The sequence below is a fragment of the Pediculus humanus genome, genomic scaffold, assembly GCF_000006295.1.
Source record: "Pediculus humanus corporis 1103172107879 genomic scaffold, whole genome shotgun sequence".
NCBI classification, from domain to species: domain Eukaryota; kingdom Metazoa; phylum Arthropoda; class Insecta; order Psocodea; family Pediculidae; genus Pediculus; species Pediculus humanus.
This window is the reverse complement of record NW_002987456.1, coordinates 51,347-78,288: the sequence shown is the minus strand read 5'-3', so window position 1 is coordinate 78,288 and position 26,942 is coordinate 51,347. Positions and strand designations below refer to the sequence as shown.

The window sequence follows — 26,942 nt, the reverse complement described above, 5'->3', positions numbered from 1 at the left end:
ATCGATTTACTTATATTACAAAAAAAAAAAAGTAATTATTGACAAAATTATTATTATTATCATTATTATTATTATCATTATTATTATTATTATTATTTTATGATTAGAAAAAAAAAAAATATTATTTTTTATTGCTCCGAATTTTTAATTGAAAAGTTTGAAGAAAAAAAAAATACAAATCGTTTTGGTTTTTTTTTCTTAAATTGAGTTCTATTGAATGAATATTGAAGAGAGAGAGAGAGAGAGAGAGAGAGAGAGAGAGAGAGAGAGAGAGAGAGAGAGAGAGAGAGAGAGAGAGAGAGAGAGAGAGAGAGGAAAAAAAATAATAATAATTTTTATCAATTGACACAATGATGATGATGATGATAAAGTGTAATTTATTTGAAATGCGAATAGTGTCATTATTATTATTATTATTTTTATCCTTGTACGTAAACTACAAATAATATTATTTATATTAAAGTCAAAAAAAAATGAGTGTCTGTCGTTCGAACGAAATTAATAAAAAAAATATTAATTAAAATGTGGCGGACGAAAAGTAATAATAATAATCTTAAATATTTGCCAATCATATATTTTGTACTATTTTTATCCGTTTCGTGTGTTTGGCAAACAAATTATTTATCATTAAATATTGTGTGTGACGTATTTAAACGTAGCCAACATTTGTTAGGTTGTTGTTGTTGTTGTTAATTTCGATCGACAAAAAAATTTTTTTTTATAAGCTTTCTTTTGTATTAGAAAATAATAATAATAATAATAATAAGGATTTAAATTTTATAATAAATAAATTTTTTTTTTATTGTTTTAATTTAATTTAAATTTAAATGAAACCATTTAAAATAATTTAATTTTTTTTTTCTATGAGAGGTTTCGTTTATATTAAATAAATTTCTTTTACATCTTTTAGGTTTTTTTTTTTTTTTACCCTTCACGTTCTACACGAAAACAAAAAAAAAAAAAAAAGAAAAGAAAGAAAAAGTTTGAATGTAAAATTTTATAAATAGAATAAGCCAAAAGTTTAAAAAAAAAAAATTTTTTTTTTTTTGGCTTGCGTTTAAGCAAACAAAAACATTTAATGGAAAAAATAATTATTTAAATGTTTTTTTTTATTAGATAAATAAAAAGAAAAAAATTTTTTTTTGGGTTTTGCATGAATAAAAATTGATAATTTTACCCGTGAAATATTTTTTTTTTTTAATTAATTGATTGATTAAACGAATCATTGACATGAAATGATTTTCATTAAAGTTAAAAATATTCAATTTAACGCCCGTTAAAATTTCAATTATTATAATGAAAAACCAGTTTTAACTTGTTCTAAACAATTTTCTTATATATATAATTTTATTTTTTCCCATTCATTTATGAAAAAAAAAAATTATTTTGTTTTTATAATATATATTAAACTTTTATTTATAACGATTTACTATAATATTTTGTGTGTGTGTGTCTGAGTAAATTGGTCATTAAAATTATTTTCATTTTTTATAGCAAAATGAAAACGATATTGATATGTAAATTGTTTTTTTTTTTTACGCCTTTTTTCCTAAAAATAACTTTCGACAAACGTGTTATTTTATGCATTTGACCGTCATGGGGGTCCAGATAAATTTCCAAAATTTAATTAAATGTAAAAAATCGACACTCGTTATTTCATCTTTCATTTTCCTTAAACCCTCTCATTTTCTTCTGCAAACGTGTTTCTATTAAAAAATAACAAACATATGGATAAACTTTGAAAATCTTTTTTTTTTAAGATAAGATTATGGTTTTATATTATTATTATTTGAAACATGTTTATTATCGAAAACAATATTAACTGTAATAGATTTGTTGTCAGCAAAATTGGTTCTTATATAAAAACCTCAGAATGTGTGTGTGTGTGTGTGTGTAGAGAAAAAAAATAAAATGAAACTAGTAGTTTTTCAACATTAAGTTTTATCTAAATATTTGTGTTACTAAAAATTCTAGAGCTGTTTCTTTTAGACTTGATTTGTTGATGATTTAAGTAGTAAAAAAAGACTAAATTCCCTATATACGTAAACTTGTTGTTAACGTGTTTCTCTCTCTCTCGCCCCCCTAATATTCATTATCAATTTTTTGTCATTTCTATGGTAATTGGCAATAATTGGTAATTTAGTATGAATTGACTTTTATAAATTTTTTATTTATTTTAAAAAAAAAAAAAAAAAAGGTTTCGATGTCCGAAAATTCGTGGGAATTTCCTGTTGCGCAGGGCTTATACGATCCAGCTAATGAACATGAAGCTTGTGGTGTCGGATTTATAGTTTCAATAGATGGGACACGTTCTAATAAGGTATAAAAAAAAAACCATTTTTATTAATAAATCAATTTTTTTTTATCGCTTGTGAATCGAGGTGAATTTTGTTTAAATTTTTTTCTTTAATTATATTGAAAATAATAAATTGACAATGGAAATAATAATATTTTTTGCATTCCAATCGCGCGATTAATGTATTTAAACTAAAATGCCTTTGAAAATAATTTATTTAGATTCTTCAAGATGCAAAAACCCTTTCTCATCGAATGAACCACCGCGGTGCTTGTGCTGGAGATAATGATACTGGTGATGGAGCTGGAGTTTTAACTGCTATACCCCATAATTTTTATTCCAACTTATTAAGGTGAGAGGCTTATAATAAAAAAAATACCGTAATTACTTTGATACGCATAATAACGTCTTAAAATTCCTTTTCATTTAAAAAAAATAACCGTTCTCATTCATCATCATTTCAAAGTTTTTTGCTATTTTAAAAAAAAAAAAAAAATTTCTTGTAATACTTTTTTGTCTAACGGGTATTTAGGTAGGTACGAGTTTTCATTTATTTCCTTTTACGAAATTCTTAATTACACCGTTTTTTCCCCCCTTTCGTTGTTTAATTTTTGAACTTTCACAAAGGCGAAAGGAAATAATAATAATAATAATAAATCGTATTTTATTTAATTAGAGATGAACAAAATGTTGACTTACCGCCTTTTGGAAAATACGCCACTGGAATATTCTTCGTCGATAAAACTCATTATTTGGAAAGCGAAGAAAAATTTCAAAAGCTGGCAGAGGAATGTTCCCTTCAGGTTCGCATCCATTATTATTGTTTTTTTCTTTTGAGTTTTCCCTGTAAAATATTCATTTAAAAAAAAAATCAAACATTACATAAATTAATTATATTTACATATTTATGATAATAAACTTATATTTATAATTATTAATAAGTGAAATAAATTTTTTTAATGTCAGGTTTTGTGTTGGAGAACTGTACCTACATCGAATAGCGGAATCGGTGAGGTGGCCAGGGCTTGTGAACCTTTTATGAGACAAGTTTTTGTCACTGGAAATCAGGATGAAGAATTACTTAAACGTCAGGTAATACAAATTCAAATTATAATGAACAATAAAAGTAATATTGGCGTAATTTTAGAAAAGTATAAAAATTCACGAGATCATGATTTTGATATAAAAACATTTTTAAAACTCTTAATTTTAATAAATACAATTCGTAGGATATTGTTGCAAAAAAATAAAAAAAATATGAAATTTTTTAATTAATAAAAAGTTTTTATGGAATCAAATAAAGGAGATAACACGATAAATAAAATGGGGTGAATTATATTACTTTTTTGTAACCGTTTTTTTTTTTTGTAGGTGTTTAAATTACGAAAAATGGCAACGCATGTAATACCACGTCCTGGTGCGAGATTTTATATTTGCTCTTTGAGTATTTACACGATTGTTTACAAAGGACAATTAACATCCGATCAGCTTTGGACCTACTTTCTTGATTTAAATGTAATTTTATTTTATAATAATTAATTTATTATTGATAATTTTATCGTTTTGTTACTTTTAGAACGTTATTAATTCTCTAAACACTCGTTAAAGTCTCCAGGTTACGATACGTACCTTGCTATTGTGCATACTAGATTTTCAACGAATACATTTCCCAGCTGGGAAAGAGCTCATCCTCTCAGGTGCGTCTGAAAAAAAAACAATTATCTTTATTAACTTTTCATTTTAATTATAAATATTTATTAAATATATGTTACAGATTCGTCGCACACAACGGAGAAATAAATACCCTTAGAGGAAACGTTAATTTAATGAAAGCTAGAGAAGGTGTTATGAAAAGCAGTATTTTCGGTGATGATTTGAAGAAACTTTATCCTGTTGTGGAACCGAGTTTGTCTGATTCTGGTTCATTAGATTGCGTTCTTGAATTTTTGGTATAAAAAAGAAAAAAAAAAAATTAAAATATTATTATTATTTGTTTTAAAAAAAAAAGGTTAATAATTATTAAATGAGAATAATTATAGGTCATGGCAGGAAACAGATCCTTACCGGAAGCGGTTATGACAATGGTTCCAGAGGCATGGCAAAATGATAAAACCATGCCTCAATATAAAAGAGATTTTTATAGTTGGGCATCGTGCGCCATGGAACCTTGGGACGGTCCGGCACTCTTGACTTTTACCGATGGAAGATATGTGGGAGCAATTTTGGATAGGTAATTATTTTGTAATTTTTGTCATTTGATTATTTTAATTAAAATTAATTTTATTATTTTAATTTTAGAAATGGATTAAGACCATCAAGATTTTATGTACTCAAAGATAATATAATGGTTATGGCGTCAGAAGTTGGCGTTTACGATACCGAACCAAGTAATATTTCTTTAAAGGTAAATAATTTATGTTAAAATTTTTTATTTTGTCTATTTTAATATTTCACAAGTATAAAATATGATTTATTTCCAATTCTTAAATTAATTATTCTTTACATGTAACGTTTTTCTTTTTTCTTTAACTTAACTATTACCCCGATTTTGGTTAATTGTAACGATTCCCATTTATTCCCAATAAAAAAAAAATTTTTTTTTTTTTGTTTTATTCAGAGCCGTTTAAAGCCGGGTCGTATGTTATTGGTGGACACAAAAGAAAAAAAAATAATCGGAGATGTTGAACTAAAAAAAGAAATAGCTTATTCTAGACCGCATTCTGATTGGTTAAAAGTTCAGGTAAAATTTTTTTTTTTTAATTAAATAATTCGTTATTGTTTTTTTTTTTTTTTTTTTTTTTTTTTTTTTGGGGGCAAATAAAAAAATTCACAAAAAAAAGGGATTCCCTTTTTTTTTTAAACGATTTTGATAATATTTTTCCTCAGTCAAATTTTATATTTTATATAATTAGATTATACATGAATAAATGAGTCAGTTAATTATTTTTTTTTTTTTTTTTTTATAAATGAAGATAAAAAAAAAAATTAAAATTTACATGAATATATATATATATACGTTTACACACGCACATGTATTAATATGATGATGATTAATATTGAATTTTTTTGTTACATGTTTATTCCTTTTAATTTAGGAGGTAAGAATTAATTTAAATTTTATAAAATTATTTTTATCATTTTTAGTGCTGCTGCCATTATTTAAATTTCATTCTCTCATTATTTTTTAACGAAATAAAAAAGACAATTTTGTTATTATTTTTTTTTTTTTTTTATTCATCGTTCACCGTGTTAAGCTGCGTGTGTGTGTGTGTGTGTGTGCGCGCGCTAATAGTTAATTTCCTTAGCTGCTTTTTCGCCATTTTATTGATTTATTTATTTGCTTTTATTTGCTTTTAACCATCGTAATTATATTTTGATTTTAAATTTTAGATTAACATGTCTGATCTTCGAGAGGCTTATGAAAAGAAAAACAAACCGATTGATAAAAAAGAAATAACTAACGGTTTCGTACACGTTCCCGACGAAAATGCTGTTGCAAAAGTTTGGGGAGGCGACAGAAGATTATCTTTGTTCAGTTATTCAATTGAAACTATCAATATGCTTCTCATGCCCATGTTTGAAATCAGGTAATAATTTAAAAAAAAAAAAAAAAATTATTTATACAGAAAAATTAAAATTTTGTTTGTTTTTAATTTAATTACAGAAAAGAAGCTTTAGGATCCATGGGAAATGATGCTCCATTGGCTTGCTTATCTCAATTTCAACCTCTGATTTTCGATTATTTCAAACAACTTTTTGCCCAAGTAAAGTAACGCTTATTAATTTCCCTCATATTAATTATATATTTACACAAAGAAATGACGATGAATCGAAGAAAAGTAAAAGATTTAATGGAATCACAGAAAATTAATTTCATGAATTTTTTAAAATTTTAAATTTGACCGATCGATGAAAATTGTATTAAAAAAACGAAAACCCTCGTACGATTTTAAATGATTGTTAAGCATAGGGAATCGTTTTCATAAATTCAAAATACGTATCGTGATTTCAGGTAACGAATCCCCCTATCGATCCATTTCGAGAGAAAATTGTTATGTCATTGAGATGTCCTATAGGACCGGAGGCAAACATATTGGAACCAGGACCCGAACAATGTCACAGGTTGATACTTTTAAATCCGATATTGTCTCCCCAGGATCTTGAAATTTTAATAAAATCGAATTATCGAAATTGGAAGGTAATTAAAAAATTAATTAGTCAAGTAAAAATTTTACTATTATCATAACAGTTTTTGATTCGATGATTTCATTCGTCGACAATCTCATATGTTTGATATATATGTATATATTTTTTTTTAAAAGTGATAATGAGTTCGCGATTGTGCCCCTTTTATTCAAAATTCTGACACAATATTTAAATAAGAGAAACTTATTTTCGAAATGAATAAAATTTATGAGGAAATTAATTCATTAATTTAAAAAATAATAATAATTATTATTATTTTTTTTAGACTTGTTTAATTGATACAACTTCTGACGTTGATGATGGCCCATCCGGTTTATTAAAAACTCTTAATAGAGTATGCGAAGAAGCTTGCACGGCAGCTAAAAACGGTTATCAACTAATAGTATTGTCTGATAAAAAAGCCGGCCCGAAAAGGTAATAATAATTAAAAAGTAATTAATTATTGACTATCAAATAAAATTTAATGATTTTTTCTTCATTCCCGATATTGGTAGGTACAAATTTGACACGGACATACATTAATATATCTTAATTCCATTTTTTTTTTTTTTTTGTTTCAGAGTACCCACGAGTTCCTTACTGGTATTGGGAGCCACTCATCATAATTTAATCGAAGAAAGGTTGAGAATGAAAGTCGGACTCATATTGGAAACTGGTGAAGCGAGAGAGGTTCATCATATGTGTTCTTTGTTAGGCTACGGTGCTGACGCCATTTGTCCTTATTTGGTTTATGATTTGGCAACAAATTTAAAACTAGAAGGGGCTCTAGATTCTCACGTGTCTGATGATGAATATTTTTCGGTTAGTTAATCCTCTTTAATTTCCTTACTTGGTATATGGAATAAAAAAATTAATCTGAGATTAATAGAATAATTTTCTTCGATTTTTTTTTTTTTTTTATTCATGAATGTTAATTAAATTATTTACTTCAACGATATCTAAAGCGACACACGTATAATAAATTTTTTTTTTTTTTTTTTAAAGCATTATTGTCAAGCCATAGAAACTGGTGTTTCCAAAGTAATGGCAAAAATGGGAATTTCTACTTTGCAATCTTACAAAGGAGCTCAAATTTTTGAAGCTGTCGGCTTGGCTCCGGAAGTTATAGAAAAATGTTTCAAGGTAAAAAATTTTTTATGTATCGAGTTGAGAGTTTTTTAAAAGTTCATAGGTCAATATTATTGTTTTTTTTTTTTTTGAATCTGTACATACATAACATTAAAGTACTGATGAGTAATTTTAATTGATTTAGTGCATTCTTACTTCATTATTTAAATATAAACAATTTAAAAATCGTCTCTAGTTTTTCTTAAAAAATTAACTAAATACTTTTATTTATTTAATAATTAGGGTACTCAATCAAGAATTGGAGGAGTAACGTTTGAAGTATTAGCACAAGAAGCTTTCGAAAGGCATTTCTTATCCTATTTTAACGATAACGACGTTTTGGTATTGAGAAATCTCGGATTGTACCATTGGCGTCAGGGAGGGGAAAAACACATAAATGATCCTATTAGTATTGCCAATTTACAAGTAAAAATTAAAATTTAAAAATTCCTTTTAAAAAAAAAACGATAAAGAGATAAAAGTTTTTAAAAAAAAATTTTTTTTATAGGAAGCTTCGTCACTAAATGATGGAAACGCTTACCAAAAATATGTAGAATCTTCGATGATGAGCATCAGGCAGTGCACGATTCGTGGTCAGATACAATTAGCAACCGTAGATAATCCCATTGATATCAGTCAAGTGGAGCCAGCATCTGAAATAGTAAAACGTTTTGTCACAGGTACGTGATACCTAATTGATTGTGTCGCTCGCTTTATATATTTTGTATATTTTATTTTCCCTATGCATATTCATGCGCATCCTGCAATATACATACATATATATTTTATAAGGCAAATAATGAAATTAAAATTGAATAAAAAAAAAAAAATTTTTTTTAAATAATAGAAGAGGGGTCAGAAGTTAATCGATAAGAACGTAAGTTCTTGTTAACCGATTTTTATTTTCTTAAACTTTTTTTTTTTTTCTCGATTTCGTTTTCGTTTTCGTTTTCGACTTTTACCTGTTTTTTTTTTTTCGGTTTTGTTATGAATAATAACGTTCTTCTAACTAGGATTCTTTTGATGCCAGAAGTATAAGAAGCTGGCGAATTATCAATTACACCGGTAAGTAAATGATAATTTAAAAAAAAAAAAAAACAAACATATTAACTTTTTTTTTTTTTGTTAGGGTTGTAACATTATATCATTACATTAATTATTATTATTATTATTATATAATCATCATGACATTTTCACTTGCTTAACTGCAGAAATTTAAAAAAAAAAAAATTACAAATCATTAAAAAGTTTTTTATGTAGTAATGTTAATTAAATTTTCTTTCTTTCTTTTTTTTTTTTCACATTTAGGTGCAATGAGTTTTGGTAGCATTTCTATAGAAGCTCATACTACTTTAGCTTTGGCCATGAATAAAATGGGTGGTAAATCTAACACCGGAGAAGGTGGAGAACAACCTGAACGTTATTTAACCGCTAATACCCCACACAATATTAATTCCGCCATAAAACAAGTAAATTTTTTCTTATTTATTATTTTTTTTAAAATTTTATTCGATATTATTAAAAAAAAAAAATTTTTTTTTTTACACGTTCAGGTGGCCAGCGGTAGATTCGGCGTGACTTCTTCCTATCTGGCCCACGCCGAAGATTTACAAATTAAAATGGCGCAAGGAGCTAAACCGGGAGAAGGAGGAGAACTTCCTGGACATAAAGTTTCAAAAGACATTGCAAAAACTAGACATTCGGTTCCCGGAGTGGGTCTTATATCTCCTCCTCCGCATCACGACATATATTCTATTGAAGATTTGGCTCAACTTATTTACGATTTGAAATCTTCAAATCCCTCTGCCAGAGTCTCGGTTAAATTAGTGAGCGAAGTCGGTGTAGGTGTTGTGGCGGCTGGAGTAGCCAAGGTAAAACTCAATCGCGATTGCACGATGAGAAATAAGAAATTATCGCACGCGTGTAATAAAAAAATTTTTTGTATTTTTAGGGCAAGGCCGAACATATTGTAATATCGGGGCACGACGGCGGCACGGGAGCTTCTTCTTGGACGGGAATAAAAAATGCGGGTTTGCCCTGGGAACTCGGAATCGCAGAAACTCATCAAGTACTGGTTTTAAACAATTTACGATCGAGAGTTGTACTTCAGGCAGATGGACAACTTAGAACCGGTATTATATACGTATTTTATAAGTTTTAATAATAATAATTAGATTTAAAAGGATCTTAATTCATAAATATCCAATGATTTTTTATAGGTTTCGACGTAGTCGTAGCTGCTCTGTTAGGAGCCGATGAATTCGGTTTTTCAACAGCACCTTTAATTGTCATGGGATGCACCATGATGCGAAAATGTCATCTTAACACCTGTCCCGTGGGTGTTGCTACTCAAGATCCAGTATTAAGAAAAAAATTTGCTGGAAAACCGGAACACGTTATCAATTATTTTTTTCTATTGGCCGAAGAAGTAATTTTAAATAAAATATATCAAAAACATTATTTTTGAAACTGATCCCTACAATAAGAAATATCGATGAAACAATTTCCGGAAATTAATTTATTTTTATAATATTCATATCATGGTTTTTCATTTTTACTTAAAAAAAAAAAAAAAAAAAATTTATAAACCTTTTTTTTTCTCTTTTTTTCAAAGATACGAAGTCACATGGCTAAATTGGGTATATCTAAATTTCAAGACCTCATCGGTCGAACGGATCTTCTTCGTCCTGTTGAAAATAATACAAATTCAAAAGCAAAACATCTCGATTTTAGTTTAATTTTAAAAAATGCTCTTCATATGCGTCCCGGAGTTAATATTCGCGGAGGATCCGAGCGTCAGGTAAATTTTAAAAATTTCAATTTTTTATGAATTTTTTTTTTTTAAAAATAAAAATGGAAAAACCATGATATGAATTTGTTAATTTTTTAGGAATTTAATTTGGAAAAAAGATTAGATTCTAAATTAATAGCGGAAGCGATGCCCGTAATAAACGGTCAAGTAGAATCCATAAATTTAGATATGAAAATAACAAACGAAGACAGAGCGTTTGGAAGCACTTTAAGCTACGAAATATCAAAGTGAGTCACGTGACAAATGTTTTTCATTTAAATAAATAACCTCGAATATACATAACAAAAAAGAAAAAAAATACTTTTTTAGAAAATACAGAGAAGATGGTATAACGAATGGTCGGATTAATATTAAACTTACCGGTTCTGCAGGACAAAGTTTTGGTGCTTTCTTAGCACGTGGCGTATATTTAACTCTTGAAGGAGATGCCAACGATTATGTCGGAAAGGTAATTTCTTTCTCTCTCTCTCTCTCTCTCTTTCTATGTACCTGTCAAATAAAAATTAATTAAAAGATGGTTAGTAAAATTAAAATTTTTTAACATGATTATTTAAAAAAGGGTTTATCCGGTGGAGAAATAGTTATTTATCCTCCGAAATCAAGTTCTCCGGATTTTGATTCTTCATTGAACGTGATTGTTGGAAATGTTTGCTTGTATGGAGCCACGAGTGGGAAAGCTTTTCTTCGTGGTATAGCAGCCGAAAGATTTTCCGTTCGTAATTCGGGAGCCATAGCCGTTGTCGAAGTAAGTCATTTTAAATTATTTGAAAACATGTTTGTTTGAATTTTTAATATTTTTAAATTTACAAAAAAAAAAAAAATCAGGGTGTCGGGGATCACGGTTGCGAATATATGACCGGTGGAATATGCCTTATTCTCGGATTGACGGGTAGGAATTTTGCTGCTGGAATGAGCGGAGGAATTGCTTATGTTTACGACATTGACGGATCGTTCGATGGGTCTGTATTAAAAACTTACTTATTATTATTATTTTTTGCTTTTAAAGATGAGCGTTTATTTTTTTATTTATTTATTTTTGTTCCAACTTAAAGAAAATGCAACAAAGAACTAGTAGAATTGTTAGAATTACCTGAAAACGATTACGATTTTATTCGTAATCTATTAGAAGAATTTTATCAGAAAACTGATTCGTCCGTGGCTAAAACATTACTAACGTCGTGGCCGAAAGAAGCTAAAAAATTCGTTAAGGTAAAAACTTTAGGATTTAAATGTACCGGGTTTTATGGCATTCTTGAAATAATTTAAATTTTTGATTAAGGTATTCCCATATGAGTATCAAAAGGCCTTACGTTCGATGGCAGAAGAATCTTCGGAAAAAGTAAAAGTTGAAACGTCTTTGATAACATCAGGAGGCGGAGAACCAAAAGTAAAAGATATTGAAGACGTGGTTTTAGATGAAACAATGGAAAAGAGAAAAACGGAAAAAGTTTTAGATAAGAAAAAGTAATTTGAAAAAAATTTTTATTTTTTTTTTTTAAAACAAATAAATTAAAATTTTTTAATTTTTCAATTTTTTTTTGTTTTTAGAGGATTTATTAAATATTCAAGAGAAGTAGGATTTTATAGAGACGCTGAAAAACGTTTAAAAGATTGGGATGAAATTTATAATTTTGAACACGTTCGAAAAGGCCTTAGAGTGCAAGTAATTATCTCGTATTTAAGTAAAAGCCCCTTAAATTTTTTGTAAAAAAAAAAAAAAAAAATTGTATCTAATTTCTTAGTAGTTAAAATAATAAAAGAAAATTAAGGAATGATAAAATTTCAGGCTGCTAGATGTATGGATTGTGGTGTACCTTTTTGTCAAAGTTCACACGGTTGTCCTTTGGGTAACATAATTCCCAAATGGAACGATTTGGTTTTTAATAATAATTGGAAAGAAGCCTTAAATCAACTTCTTCAAACAAATAATTTTCCAGGTAAGTTTTTTTTTTTTATAACCTATACTATTCATTTTACGCATTTAAAATATGGATAAATAAATTCGAACGATTTTGTTTTTTTTACTTATTGAAATTTCGTTTTTAAAAAAAATTACAAAATGTGTTTGTCATGTCTCATAATATTTTTTTGTAGAATTTACCGGACGCGTTTGTCCAGCACCTTGCGAAGGATCTTGCGTATTGGGAATAAATCAACTTCCTGTTACCATAAAAAACATTGAATGTTCTATCATTGATTACGGGTTTGAACAAAACTGGATCAAACCTGAAATACCTCTTAAAAGAACGAATAAACGGGTAGCCATCGTTGGTAGTGGACCATCTGGTTTGGCAGCTGCCAATCAATTGAATAAAGTACAGGATAATATGAAAATTCCTTCGCCTTTTTTTTTTAAATAGATTTCTATAATAATATTGATAATGAAAATGATTATAATAAATACAGGTCGGCCATCAAACGGTGGTGTTCGAAAGAAATGATCGAATCGGTGGTTTATTACAATATGGTATACCTTCCATGAAACTTTCTAAACAGGTCGTTCAAAGACGGGTACAATTGCTCGCCCAAGAAGGAATCGAATTTAAAACTAATATAAATGTCGGAAAAGACATATCGGCAAAGGTTTGCACGTGGAAAGATAATCAAAAATAATGTTTCGATTGGTGGAAAATAAAAATAAAAATCGGGAATTTTTTCATTTTTTTACAGGAGCTCTACGATGAATTCGATGCCGTTTTATTGTGCACGGGTGCCACGTGGCCCAGAGATTTACCCATACCCGGAAGGCAACTTCAGGGTATATATTATGCAGTTTCATTTTTAGAAACTTGGCAAAAGAAACAAATGGGAAACGAAGTTGATTTGTCCAACATGTTGGCCAAAGATAAAAACGTTATTATTATCGGAGGAGGAGATACCGGATGCGATTGCATAGCAACGAGTTTAAGACAAGTAAAAAAAAATTGAATTTTTTTAAAATTAATTCCCGATATAAATGTCGTGAAAAAAAAAAAAAATTTTTTAGGGAGCCAAATCGATCGTTTCATTTGAAATTCTTCCTAAGCCACCAATGGAACGTTCTAAAGATAATTCATGGCCTCAGTGGCCGAGAATATTCAGAGTCGATTATGGACACGAAGAAGTTAAAATGAAATTCGGTAACGATCCTCGACAATTTCGAATATTGAGCAAAGTTAGTAATCAATTATTATTAATAAAAATTTAAAATAAATTTAGAGATCGATATTTTTGATTTCGAATAAAAAAAGAAAAAATGTGAAACAAAATTTTTAAAAAAATGAAAATTATTATTTCAACAGGAATTTCTCGATGATGGAAACGGTAACGTTTGTGGTATTTCAACGGTTTTAATAGATTGGACCAAAGACGATAGCGGAAGATGGAAAATGTCGGAAGTTCCCGGAACTGAAAAAGTTAGTCAAATATAATTTAAAAAAAAAAAAAAAAAATCCTGGGAAAATCATTATTATCATTCTTTGTTTTAGGTATATAAATGTGATATGGTTTTGCTCGCGATGGGATTTTTAGGTCCCGAAAAATACATAGCCAATGAACTTAGTTTAGAATTAGATCCTAGAGGAAATTACAAAACTTTTCCTTCTCGTTATATGACTTCGATGCCAAAAGTATTTGCAGCTGGAGGTGAGTGAAATTAATTAACTTTAATATTATTATAAGGGTAACTAAACTAAACTAAAAAAAAAAAAAAAAAACCGTTAAATTACAGATTGTCGTAGAGGACAATCGTTGATTGTTTGGGCCATAAATGAAGGTCGACAAGCAGCCAGAGATATAGATATGTATTTACAAGGACGATCTTGTTTACCCGGACCTGGAGGAATTGTTAGTAGTGTTATACCTACTCCTGTCTGATAAAAATATTAGAGTTCATTAAAAAAAAAAAAGAAAAAAAACATTAGTTAATTAAAATTTATAGTTTTGTTTTTTTTTTTTTTTCGTATTTTCTCTCTCGAAAACGAATGTATTATGTATATTTTTATTTATTTAGTTTTTTTTTTTTTTTCCCCCTCATTTAATTTATTAATTATAAAAATTATGTTTTGATTAATTTTTTTTTTTTTAATATTCATTTATTAAAATTTCTTTAAATTAATTATAAAATGAACTATGTTATTTATTTATTTTTTTTTTTATTCGCGATATTTTAATAAATAATCCTTTCAATACATAAAACCTACACATATCAAATGAAATGAAATTATTTGTTATTAAAAATTTTTTTGTTTTCAATCATAATTATGTTATCAAAATCTCATTAAAAAAAAAAAAAATTATTATTATTATTATTACGACTTTTTTTTTGCAATAGTAATTTTATAAATAAAACGAGTGCAACTCAAGTTAATAAAATAAGTAAATAAATATAATAATGAAAATGGGTCCCGAGAGAAAATCAATTATTTACGATAATGTAAATTAAGTTAATAATATATGATCAAAGGTCAAAGGGCAATAATAATGTTAGTCAAGGTCAAACTACTGATACAGACAGAGTTTTCCTTTCCTTATTTAACGTGAAATAATTATTATCGTACTTTGCACTAAAAAAAAAAATTAAATGAAATGTTAAACGCGATTTTTATATGTTAAAATGTACGCGGATTAGTTTTATTTTTATTTTTATTACGAAAAGTTCAAATAATAAAATTTATTTTATTTTATTAATTAACGGGGTTTGTGATTGTCTATTAAAAAAAAAAAAAAAAAAATTGACTTACGTGAGTAATTATTATTTTTTTTTTCTTCTCCTAGAGAGGAAGATTCAAAAGGTGATCGAACGAAGCTTCGACGAATCCCCATAAATCCTCATACGTACTTCCTATAACAAAAAAAATTAATTATTATTATTATTGTAATTATGCGAACGATTTTTAGATAAATAAAATGAAACTTACCTTTAAATTTAATTCCAATACAAAAAAAAAATTAACAAGATAATAATAATATTTTAGTTCGTTTTTGACGTTTTTTTTTCTCGCCTATTTTATTAAAAAAATGCAAAAAGAATTTTAAATAAAAAAAAAAAAAAAAAGATCATTAAAAAAATATTATTAACGTTTTTACTTTTTTTTTTCTTTTAGCCGGGTTTCAAATACCGTTTTCTTTTATTATCATTATTATTATTGTAACGAAACTGTTGTATTACAAATACGATTGTGTATTGAATCGGTTATTTGGTTCTATCCAACCACGTACCATTGTTTGTTCGTTTGTTTGTTTGTTTGTTTGTGTCGTGTACGTGCATAATACAACCATGAAATATAAATTTCACGTTGAAATTTAATTAAAATATTACGCGTGTGTTGAAAAAAATGGAGAAAAAATCAAAATATACTTTTTATCCGGGTATTTTTAGAAAAGGAAGAGGAGAAGGAGAAGAAAACAATAATGATAATAATAATAATAGTAGTAAAAATAATAAAAATAACGTTTTAGTCGACGTAGATGATTGGATAAGTGAAAAAAAATTAACGGATGGAGCGGAAGGTCTTTGGAGAATCCATGATAAATTATACGATTTATCAGATTGGATTTCGAAACATCCCGGAGGAAAACATTGGCTGGAAGAAACAAAGGTTATTCCTTATTCCTCCATTTTCTTTTTTTGTATTTTATTTTAAATGGATTTTATAACCGGTTTTTATTTTTTTAAAGGGAACCGACATAACTGAAGCTTTCGAATGCAATCACATTTCGCGTAAACCTGAACAAATATTGGATAAATTTTACGTAAAACCTGCTGAAATTGAAAGAAATTGTTTAATTACTTTTGAAAAAAAAGGTTTTTACAAAATATTAAAAAATAAAATCATCGGAAGAAAATTGCTGGATGAGAAAAGTTGCGAACCTCAATTTAAAGTTAAAAAAAAAAAATTATTATTTTTCATTTTGATTTTTAAAAAAATTAATTAATTAATAATATAAATTTAATTAATTTTTCCAGACGAAAATGTTGGCCGACTGTTTAGCATTAACCGTATTTTTGACGGGTTTATTAGGGACGATGTGGAAGAATCATTGGTTTCTTTTGGTTTCTGGAATTTTTTTAAGCATGCTCACCGTTTGCGCCCATAATTTTCTTCACATGAAAAATAATTGGAGAATTTATTATTTTCAATTATCGTTGATGTCCGTGAGGTATTTTCCTTCCCCCCTACCCCCATATCCACTTCGACACAATCTCCTAAAGAAAAAATAATAATTATTTATTGTTCATTTTACAAGGGAATGGAGAATCAGTCACGTTTTAAGTCATCATATATATCCGAATTCATCATCAGATTTGGAAGTCACTATGGTGGATCCCTTTATGAACTTTTTACCTAAACCGAACAAACTATTTCCGTTATCCTGGGTCTTGAGTCCCTTTGTCATGGCCACAATGTTTCATTTTCAATTACTCAGAAGGTTAAAAATAAATAATAATAATAAATTTTTTTTTTTTTTTGTTGACGTGATCGTCATGATTGATACGTCTTTCTTTCTTTCTTTTTTGTTTCTTATTCAGAATTTTGAAAAAGACGATGATGAAAAAAAAAAAAAATTTATTATTACGTCAAGAAGAAGAAATTGTGGTATTGGCGCTTCCGTTATTTCTTTATATTTTTAGCGGTCAAGGAATTTGGACTTCTTTGTTTGCGTGGAACGTCATCATTGTAATTGGAAGTCTTTTTTTTGGACTCATTGGATTTTCTGCTGCTCATCATCATCCGGAAATTTATCACGATGGAGATTATTTAGGGTGAAAATAAATTATTTATATATGTATATGAATGAAAAAAACGTTGGAATATGAGAGAAAAAAAAAAAAAAAGGGAATTTTTTTTATAATTTCAGAGAAGACAAAGATTTTGGAATTCTTCAGTTGGCAGCCGTGAGAAATAGAAGAGACGTAGACGGTAATTTTTTTTTCACAATGATCATGTTCGGTGAACATGCTTTGCATCATTTGTTTCCAACCATCGATCACAGTCAATTATACAAACTCGATCAAGTTCTCGAAGAAACCTGCCGTGAATTTAAATTGGATTTTAAACCTTTTGTGGCAAAGAAATTATTTTTGGGAATGTTTCAACAATTGGCCAGAAATTATACAAATGCGACGTTGAAATTGTTCCCCAATTAATCCTAATAAAATTAAAATAATAAAAAAAAAATTAGTATTAATCGATATTTTCTTTTAATAAACTCTACCGTGCAATTCCGTAGTTTAAAAATAAAGTAAGATCCGTGGTGGTGGTGGTGGTGGCGGAATTTTCCGGTGAGAACAAAAAATATTCTTCGCGTGTGTGTGTGTGTGCGTGCGTGCGCGTGTAAATTTGAAAAAAAAAAAAACTATTCGTCGCTCATTATCTTCTATAAAAATAATAATGACAAGATAAAAATTATTATTTATACACTCACACATATATATATAATTAATTTTTAATTATTAAAAGTATATATAAAATATAAATTTTTAAAGTAATAATAATAATAATAACAATTAAAATGTTTTGAGCATTTTTTTTTTTCATTCATTTTAATATTAAAAACTTGCGGGATCACAATAAAACAGTGACGTAGTAATATTATAATAAATAAATAAATTTTTTAAATTGTGAATAAAAATAAAATAGATTATTTTATTTATATCTCATGTTCGTATGAATTAATACCGAATAATAAAAGTCTTTAAAATTAACATTAAATAAAAAAACATTGGAAGTCGTGTTTCCCCTCCCTCTCCCCCTCCCACCTCCCACGCGCAACAACAACAACATTTATACGGAATTAATTTTAATTTTAACTTCGATGCGATTTAAAAACGTATTCAAAAAAAATAATAATAATAATAATAATGTATTTAATATTTATTTAAAAATAATAAAATGCTTATGTCATTATGGAATCCTTTAAATTCTCATCAATCTACAGGAAAATTATACTATACATATAAAAAATATATATATATAAATGTGTGTGTGTACGTGTATGTGTGTAATATGACTTTATAATTTACCATAAATTATTATTATCATTATTTAAAAACTCGTTTCAGACGAAAAAAAAAAAAAAAAAAATTTTTTTTGGCAATTTTTCATTCACTTTTTTAAATCTAACGCGTAAACAGATTTTATGTTTGTTTGTTTGTGTGAAAATTAATTACTTAGAAAGTTAGGCCACCATCATTGACTGGAAAATCTACGACTTTAACTCTGTTTTGAACCTGGAAACAATATTTTTGTTAACCATTGTTAATTATTATTATTAATTACAATGCGGCGTGTTTTTGTTAGTAGTATTAAGACGAAACGAACCTTAAACGATGGATACAATCCTTCTTTGTTCGTTCTCAAATTTCGACCTTTAGAATAACCGTCCCAATGATTTCCGGCCACGATTATTTTGTCTCCGACTTTTAATTCAATCTCATTAGAATTCATTGGTTCGTGTGGAAGTACGGCCTCGAAAAAAAAAAAACCCACCACCCCCGTCTATATACAAGTAATTATTAAAATATAATAACGTGTGTGTGTTAATGATATTTACCACGGAACTGTGAGCGTTTTGACCCCCGTAATAATAAACGTCGTCCAAACTTGTGAAATGAGTTGTAGCATCCAAATCGTAGGTTTGCATTATTTCATATGCCACTCGACAAACTTGACTGCTAAATGTGCAAACTAAATGATCCGACAAGGATAGAAGATGTATATCGAGCAATATTCCAAATAATGAATTATCCGAATATCTTGTTGACATTCCAGCCGTTTTAGCCACATCCGGGTCTCCTATCACATCGTAATCGGGATACCTGCGTAACAGACAAAACAAAATAAAATCTAAAATTCTTTTTATATTGTATTGTTAGAACTTTAAAACTGAAATAAAAATTTTAATTCATTCATTTGTCAAGAATTAAATATATATATAAATATGTGATTATAACATTTCCGGTAATGATTGCAGTACCTTTGAGTGATTTTTCTGCTTTAAAAAATCCAATCGAGAAGTGAGAGAGAGAAAAAGGAAAATAAATAAAAGAAAAAAACTTATTGATTATTAAAATTTTTTAGTTTTTTTTTTTTTTTTTAATTAATTAAACAATGAGTGATTAATTTTTTAATCGTGACGATCAAAGAGGAACGCGAATAAAAAAAAATTTGTTTGTTTGTTTGCGTATGTCTGCCGTAAAATAATAGAACAAAAAATGTTTGAATTGAAAAACAATTAATTTTTTTAAATCGGATCGTTAGAGGGAAATTTTATTCCCCCAAAATACTTTCAAATAATAGTTTTACCCACTTAATATAAACAATTCAATTCAATTTTTGTTAATAATATTTAAAGGAAAGAAAGAAAGAAACGAAAATTGTTTCGTTTAAACTTTTTGAATCGAACACGACTAGAATGACTAAAATTTACATATAAACAAACACATATTGTTTGAAAACATTCATGCTTTCTATGGTGTTAACAAGGTATGAGATTGTTACGTTAGTTGACCCCTTTGGGTAGTATTCATGCGATCATTTCATAAATGGATGTCCGAGTTTGTCGCAAATAAAAACATCTGTAACTGTATCTGTAACTGTTTATTTGATAGTTTCACCTGTTTTGTGAATTCAATTGTGTCTTTTAAAAGGAAATTAAATTTTTGTACGTCATGTGTTGGAAGACTTTTAATTAAAACAAAAATAAAATTTATTTGTGTTTGTGAACATGTTCTCGGGGGGGGGGGGGGAGAGAGAAGGTTTTAATCGAGGAATTTTTACGAATTTGAGAGATTTGAAAAATTTGCGGATTTTTTTTTCTTTTTTGCAATCACAGCGTAAGTTAATAATAATTATTCTTTTTTTTTTTTTTAAATTTTGTCTGTTGTTTGTTTTGTTTTGATGTATGTCCTGGGGTGGAAATGTATGCATGATTTATGTTCACAAATGTCATATAATGTTGACCATAATAAATATAAAAGGTTTGCATCATGTGCGCCATTGACTTCTTAAAATGAGAAAATACTTGTAAGAAATTATGGATCTAAGGGTTACTTTCATTCACTCTCTTTTCAATTTTACTCATTATTTGTATTTCGCAAATGGGAAAAAATAAAAAAAAATATGTCTGCTCCGTTCGACGTTTAAAACGAGTCAACTAAAGTAAATCTTAATACAATAAATCAACAAATATTATTCTCAAAATTGTTTCTAAATTGTGCGTGTGCGTGTGTGCCTTATTCAAATATAAAAATTTTAAAACCCATTTTCTCGAGAATAAATAAAAGGGCGATTCTTCGAAAAGATTTTTTTTATGAATTTTAACTTTTTTTAAAAAACTAATAAATATGAAAAATGAAGTAAATAATAAACTGGATAATATAAGCGGGGAGGGGGGGAATGCGGGGGAAAAACCCGGTAAAAAAATAAATAATATTAATTTACTAACTTGTTTTTGGCTTCGAAAATAACTTTTGGATCGTCAGTGGCTAAATATATTCTTCGACGATTTATTTCTACTCCGTTTTGTATTTGTTGATCAAACCAGTCTCCAACGTGTTTCATGTATTCTTCTATTGAATGAAAATCAGCTTCGGTCCCAATTTTATCCGTTCTCCTAATGTGAACACTTTAAAAATAAATAATAAATTATTATTATTATTATTATGTCGTTAATTTAAAAAATTAAAAATAAATTGGCAGGAGTAATTAAGAGATATTGTCATTTAAATATATACCTAAAATGACTTTGCTATAAAAGGTACTTTGTATTCCGATCTTCATGTTTTTTTTTTTTTTTTTTTAAATTCTTGAAAATCTATTAACGCTAAAAGGTATTACACCCCAGATATAAAAATATTTATATATAATAAATTATATTTTTTAAATTATCAAGGGGAAACATATTTATTAATATTACTTACCCTACTATAGGCTTTTTAAAATTAAGTTTATTAATAGATTCATTAAAAAACTTTTCTGTTGAAGGCTGCGGTCTCATTAAATATCTCAGCATTTGTCCGATCCACCAAGCCAACGGTTGACTATGTAATTTAATTAATCTGGGTGCTAAATCTTTTGGAATAGCTGGAGGCAAGAATTCAGGCCTCGGAAAAAGAGTATCGATAATTGGAAGAACTACAACCTGCGAATCGGACTGACCTGCAAAAGAAAAAAAAGAAAAAATTTTTATAAATTTACTTATAAAATAATAAAAATAATACTCTCATCTTTTAACGACGTTTTGTAATTGTTTTTTGTATGAAAACAACTATTATAAATAAAAGTAAGTTCATTAATAAAAGTATTATTTTTATTTATTTATTTGTGTAATAATAGAAAAATTGTAAAATAAAAAAAATAAAAAAAACTGTAATAATTCTATAAAAAACAAAGTTTTTAAGGCAATATAACTTTATAAAAAAAATAAAATAAAAGTGTACTGATAATGAAATTATATTAAAGAAGAAAAAAAAAAAAAGAAAATAATCTATGTTACCTGGCCAGCCAACTCTAGAAGCACCAGATGGACTGCGACAAGTGTCACTAAGAGGTAAAAAAATATCTTCCCAACCACTTTTATGGTATCTCCATCCTTTACTTGTCAAAATAAGAGTTCTTTTTGAAGCATAAGCTACAATTAAACAGTATGCAGCATGATGAATTTGGCACCCGAATCCACAACCCTAAAATAAAATAAAAAAAAAATTATTAACACAATGTTCAAAAAGTTAAATAAAATGCCAAAAGTGAAAACTGAACACCTACCTTATTTAAATTGCAAATAAGCTTTTTAGCTGTGGTGCAATCTTCAGGATTTTGTAATAATTTTAGTCTTTTTTCTAACTCTGCTGCTAAACTGGCCGATTCAGATTTTCTCCAAGATGAAAATCCATCTTCTTTACTAAGTCCATTAATATCTTTCATTAACGACCTAAACAAAAAAAATTTAATTTATGTTAAAAAAAAAAAAAATTAAAATACCTGTGGGTATTAAATATTTAAATATTTAATAATTAACAATTATTTAAAAAGACATGTTTTAGAAACCCTCAAAATGAATAAAAAAATGTGTACAGATATGATTTATTTTTAATGTTTAAATAAAATTTTATATTCATTTTGCTTAAAAAAAAAAAAAATTGCATGAAATATCTAAAAAAATCTGACAATTTTTTTTTTTTTTTTTTGGAAAAAGACAAAAGTATAAAAATACTTTTAGATTGTTATATACTTACAATAAAAAAATGAATAGAATTTAAAACAAAATTCTTACAATTTATGCTCGGCAGTCATTTTTAAAATATTATTTATTTTTTCTGTCAGTTCAGGAGAGGTTCTTTTTATGTCTCCTTTCAGTTTTTCCAGCTGTGATGAAATGTAAAACCAAAACTCTTGAGCATCATCTTGAATTCTTTTCCTCAGGGTCTCATAACCAAGGCTGGGTGAATTGTACAATGATTTAACATCTATTTTCTCCTCGAAAGGTGTCACTACTTTTTCAGCACTTTTCAAAATTTCATTAACTGAATCATTTTCTTCAGCATTGTTACTAAATTGAAAATTTAATGATAAATTACTACATAAAACAAAAAATTCATATTTGCTTAAAAAACAATTGATAAAAAAAAAAAAAAAAATTAAAAAACACTAACAGAGTTTCGAAAACAGCTTTTAAATGTTCTGAATGCTGTTGTAATACATGAAGTTTATTAAGAGCTGCCTCTAACCTATTTTTATTTCCTTCACTAATGGCATTTTGTCCAATTCCATATCCTGACTTTAATGATGACAAATGTCGAGCAGCAAACAATAAAATGATAAACCAGACAATAAATGAAACGAGAAGTATTCTTGAACATATTTGAGACCTCATTGCTTTATTACATAGTACTTCATAACTAAAAATTACATTGATTAAATTTAAATTAATACACTTTGACTAATTAAAATATAAATAAATATAATTTTTTTTTGGTTTGGTAACCAAGTTTTGAAAGGTCACAGTGGTGGCTTAAGTACTCCATCAAAATAATTTATTTCAACCTTAATTAAATTCAAATTCGGGCATTAATGCTCGAATCCATGTTATAAAATTTATAAAAATGAGTATGTAACATAAAATATTATAAGTTAATAAGCTATATTTATATTAATCAAAAATAATTCTAAACGCAACTGTCAAGTGGTTTTAAATGAAAAAGTACATAGACTTTTTTGTGCTCCATTACAAAAATTTCAATGTATTTATTACTCTATAAGTTTTATTCGACAAAAAAATTTTTAACCCACCTAATAGTATTTTATTTATTGCATTAAATAATGCAATCTAAGCGTTAATAATGTAAAATCCCGGTAAAGAAAATTATGATTAGACTTTAACAGTTTATCATTTTTACTTTTACAAAGTGTCAGCAGATGTACGACAAAAGAAATGTGGCAGGAATTGATATATTAAAAAAAATTTTTTTTCCCCCCATTTTAAAATTATTATTGAATATATTTAATTAATAATTGCCACAATATTTATTTTATTTATAAAATTTTACAAAAACTTATTCAAAAAAAATTTTTTTTTTAATAAAAATTCACGCATCAATGTAAAAAAAAAAAAAAAAATCTACATCCAATCATTTCCGTTTTAAATGCGGAAATAAAATTCAAACGCTTTTTTTTTCTATTACGAAACTGTTATAAAAAATAAAGATGATTATGAATTATAATGAGTTGTATTTAAAAAATAAAAAATAAATTTAATTCAATGAATTATGACTTTCCACGCTTTATTATTATTAGTTGCCTTTTTTAAATACGATAATTTCGGACGTTTTATAATTTTCCGCCGATCATCTATCCAATCATTTAAAAATGATTTTTCCTTTTTATTTTCCGTTAATTCAAAATTATTTATTTTACGATTCGACGGATATTTTTTTATTTTTCTTTGCGTTTTTGCCACGGAAGTTGTTATTGTTTTTATCTTGGGACCGTTTTTCAATGAAAATTCGAAAACTGTTTTCCGCGGGATTCCGGAACGTTTTATTAATTCTTCTCCCAATTGTTTTTCAATGTAGTCTTCAACGTATCTTTCAACAGCTTTTTCTAATTCTTTTCTCCTTCCTTCTTTGTCTTGCATTACGTAAGAGTTTAACGCTTTTTCGTAAATATCCAAACCGGAATAATCGGGCGAATTAGTTTCACTTTTTGCAAAAGGAAATTCTCGATTATCTTCTTCCACGCTTCTTTCATCTGAGGGCTCCTCGCCGAATTCCGCGAAATCTCTACCGAACTCGCCAAAAAGCTCCGAAGTGCTCCTGCTTATAATTTTATGCGGAGAAAACTCATCGGTTTCGGTCCAAATAAATTTTTCTTTTCCATTTTCCTCGTTTTTAAAATTCTTATTATACTTTTTTAAATTATTTATATTTTCCCGAATGGAAAAATTTTCATTGCCCCAGGAAAAAATTTTCGGACAAAATTTTTCTTTTCTCGCAAGTAATATTTCAGTTAAATTATTTAAAAAAATCCAAATTTGATCCAAGTCTGAAACTTTGTCATCCGGGGAATCGAATTTTTTATTAAAAGTGAATAAAAATTCATTTTTATTAACGGTAGAATCCGAAGTAGAAACTAAAAACGCACCTGATAACATCCAAGAGGGTAAAAATTTATAATTAAAATGTTTTTCGTAAAAATTAATTAATTTTTTAAAATCCGGAGACACGTTTGAAACGCGTGAATCAATATTTATTCCTGAACAATTAACCGACTCGATCGAACAAAAATTTAATTTAATAAAAAAACATTTTTTTTTTTCATTTGGGGTCTTCGATGATCTAAAACCTTTAGATTGATCCTTTTTATAATTATTTTCCACGGAATACGGCACTGATAAATCTATATAATTATGATTCGATAAATTTTTTTTCGCTTTCTGATTCTTATCCACCATTTTTTCAATTCCAAAGAAAGGTAAATAATTATATTTATTTCCATTGATTATATTTTCTCTCGATCTAGTTGTTTTCATATTATTTTCCAATAGATTTTTTTCATAATTGTTGTATTTTGTAAAACCGTTATTATTATTATTATTATTGTCAAAAGAAAAAAAATTTTGATTTTCACATAAGCAAAATTTTAGAGTCGCATAAAAAAACAACGACAAGTAAAAAAATTTCATTTTAATAAAAACACCGAATGAACAAACCACGTTAAAATATAATTTAAAAAAAAAAAAAAAAAATTGTTTTTAAGCCGAAAATCCAAAAAATTAACGATATTCAAAACCGATTAAATTTTATTTACCGTGAACATTATTATTATTATTATTATTATCACTTGCACAGTTAAATAAAGTGAAATACAGTAGTAGTAGTAGTCAAATGAAAGTACTTAAATTATTATCGTAAATCGTTATACATTATTACATTGAATATAAAATAAAAAATGATTTTTTACTAGGAAAACAAAATAATAATAATAATAATTTTATTTAATGGAGGGGATCCGTCCGTGTTAAAACAATTATTATCATTTACCATAACTATTACAATTTAAACAATATTCTTACGTTTAGTACGTTTTTTTTACTTTAATAATAAATAATCCATCCTAATTATTAATGAATGATTGATTGATTAATAAAAATGTCTTCTTATAATCCTCATGCAGGAGGATTAAAAAAAAAAAAAACAAAAGCATTAAATCCACGAATGATTATAATTAATGAGTTTATATAGAAAAAAAACGAATTTAAATAATTTTTTTTTGAAAATATAAATAATAATAATAATAAATGGAAATCACTCAAAGGTCCTTTTTAAGTTTTCCAATTACGAAAACGAATTTATTATTATTGAATTTCCTTTTTTCCCCTGAAAAAAAAAAAAGAAGAAAAATATAAATATTTGTTATAATTATGTGTTCATTTTTTAAACACAAACAACATTATTTTTTTTTATTTAACATTTAAATAAACATTGATAAATTAATATAAATTTTAGCAATATTTAAAAAAAAAAAAAAAAAAACAATAAGAAAAAAAAATGAAAAAAAAAAAAAAACGTGTTTTATAATAATTACGTAAAAAAAAAAAAAGAAAAAATTTCAGACTTTATTATAAACAATAAGAATAATAATTTTTTTTATTTGTCTTATTTTAATAAATTTATTGTGTGAAAATAATTTTTTTAAGGAAAATATATATATAAGGGAGTAGATAAAACGATAAATTAAATAAAATATATATATTTATTTGATTGAATTTCCTTATTTGGTGAGAGAGAGAGAGAGAGAGAAAAAATAAAAGAAAAGAATTTAGAAAGTTGTCAACGGTTGTTTCGAGGTTCCAATTTCCACTTTTCAAAATGTCATTGTTTACATAATAATAATAAATATTTAACTAATTTTTTTTTTGTAACAGTACAGGATGTTGTCGTTAGGAAAATAAGGAAAATCGAACTTAAATTAAAAAAAAAAAAAAAAATTTAATTATAATATCGTTTGGAGAAATTCAGGGTTTTCGTTGAGGAAATAAAAA

At 26.9% G+C, this 26,942-nt stretch overlaps 3 protein-coding genes across 3 annotated transcripts; 2 read left to right on the top strand and 1 right to left on the bottom strand.

Moving 5' to 3' along the window:
• Window positions 1-1,911: 1,911 nt before the first annotated feature.
• On the top strand, window positions 1,912-14,276 carry Phum_PHUM392470 (ferredoxin-dependent glutamate synthase 2, putative; the record flags this gene model as incomplete). The annotated part of the gene is made up of 39 exons (XM_002428548.1): window positions 1,912-1,920; window positions 2,198-2,320; window positions 2,518-2,648; window positions 2,973-3,099; window positions 3,263-3,388; window positions 3,668-3,811; window positions 3,905-3,993; window positions 4,071-4,245; window positions 4,336-4,526; window positions 4,595-4,700; window positions 4,914-5,036; window positions 5,687-5,883; window positions 5,961-6,060; window positions 6,309-6,494; window positions 6,768-6,916; window positions 7,063-7,303; window positions 7,487-7,624; window positions 7,853-8,035; window positions 8,118-8,289; window positions 8,918-9,078; window positions 9,163-9,480; window positions 9,561-9,741; window positions 9,829-10,037; window positions 10,224-10,409; window positions 10,500-10,648; window positions 10,731-10,869; window positions 10,981-11,166; window positions 11,247-11,380; window positions 11,474-11,630; window positions 11,701-11,885; window positions 11,970-12,084; window positions 12,208-12,358; window positions 12,516-12,736; window positions 12,828-13,004; window positions 13,092-13,334; window positions 13,408-13,575; window positions 13,703-13,816; window positions 13,889-14,045; window positions 14,131-14,276. The coding sequence occupies 39 exons, from the start codon at window positions 1,912-1,914 to the stop codon at window positions 14,274-14,276; spliced, it is 6,207 nt and encodes a 2,068-aa protein (XP_002428593.1).
• A 1,460-nt stretch (window positions 14,277-15,736) lies between these two features.
• On the top strand, window positions 15,737-17,550 carry Phum_PHUM392460 (cytochrome B5, putative; the record flags this gene model as incomplete). The annotated part of the gene is made up of 6 exons (XM_002428547.1): window positions 15,737-16,000; window positions 16,080-16,283; window positions 16,369-16,562; window positions 16,650-16,832; window positions 16,933-17,166; window positions 17,262-17,550. The coding sequence occupies 6 exons, from the start codon at window positions 15,737-15,739 to the stop codon at window positions 17,548-17,550; spliced, it is 1,368 nt and encodes a 455-aa protein (XP_002428592.1).
• Window positions 17,551-18,573: 1,023 nt separating this feature from the next.
• Window positions 18,574-23,628, bottom strand: Phum_PHUM392450 (alpha-(1,6)-fucosyltransferase, putative; the record flags this gene model as incomplete). Its single annotated transcript, XM_002428546.1, has 10 exons — window positions 18,574-18,633; window positions 18,725-18,871; window positions 18,957-19,221; window positions 20,850-21,029; window positions 21,325-21,562; window positions 21,900-22,086; window positions 22,169-22,334; window positions 22,677-22,952; window positions 23,056-23,342; window positions 23,608-23,628. The coding sequence occupies 10 exons, from the start codon at window positions 23,626-23,628 to the stop codon at window positions 18,574-18,576; spliced, it is 1,827 nt and encodes a 608-aa protein (XP_002428591.1).
• Window positions 23,629-26,942: the final 3,314 nt, after the last annotated feature.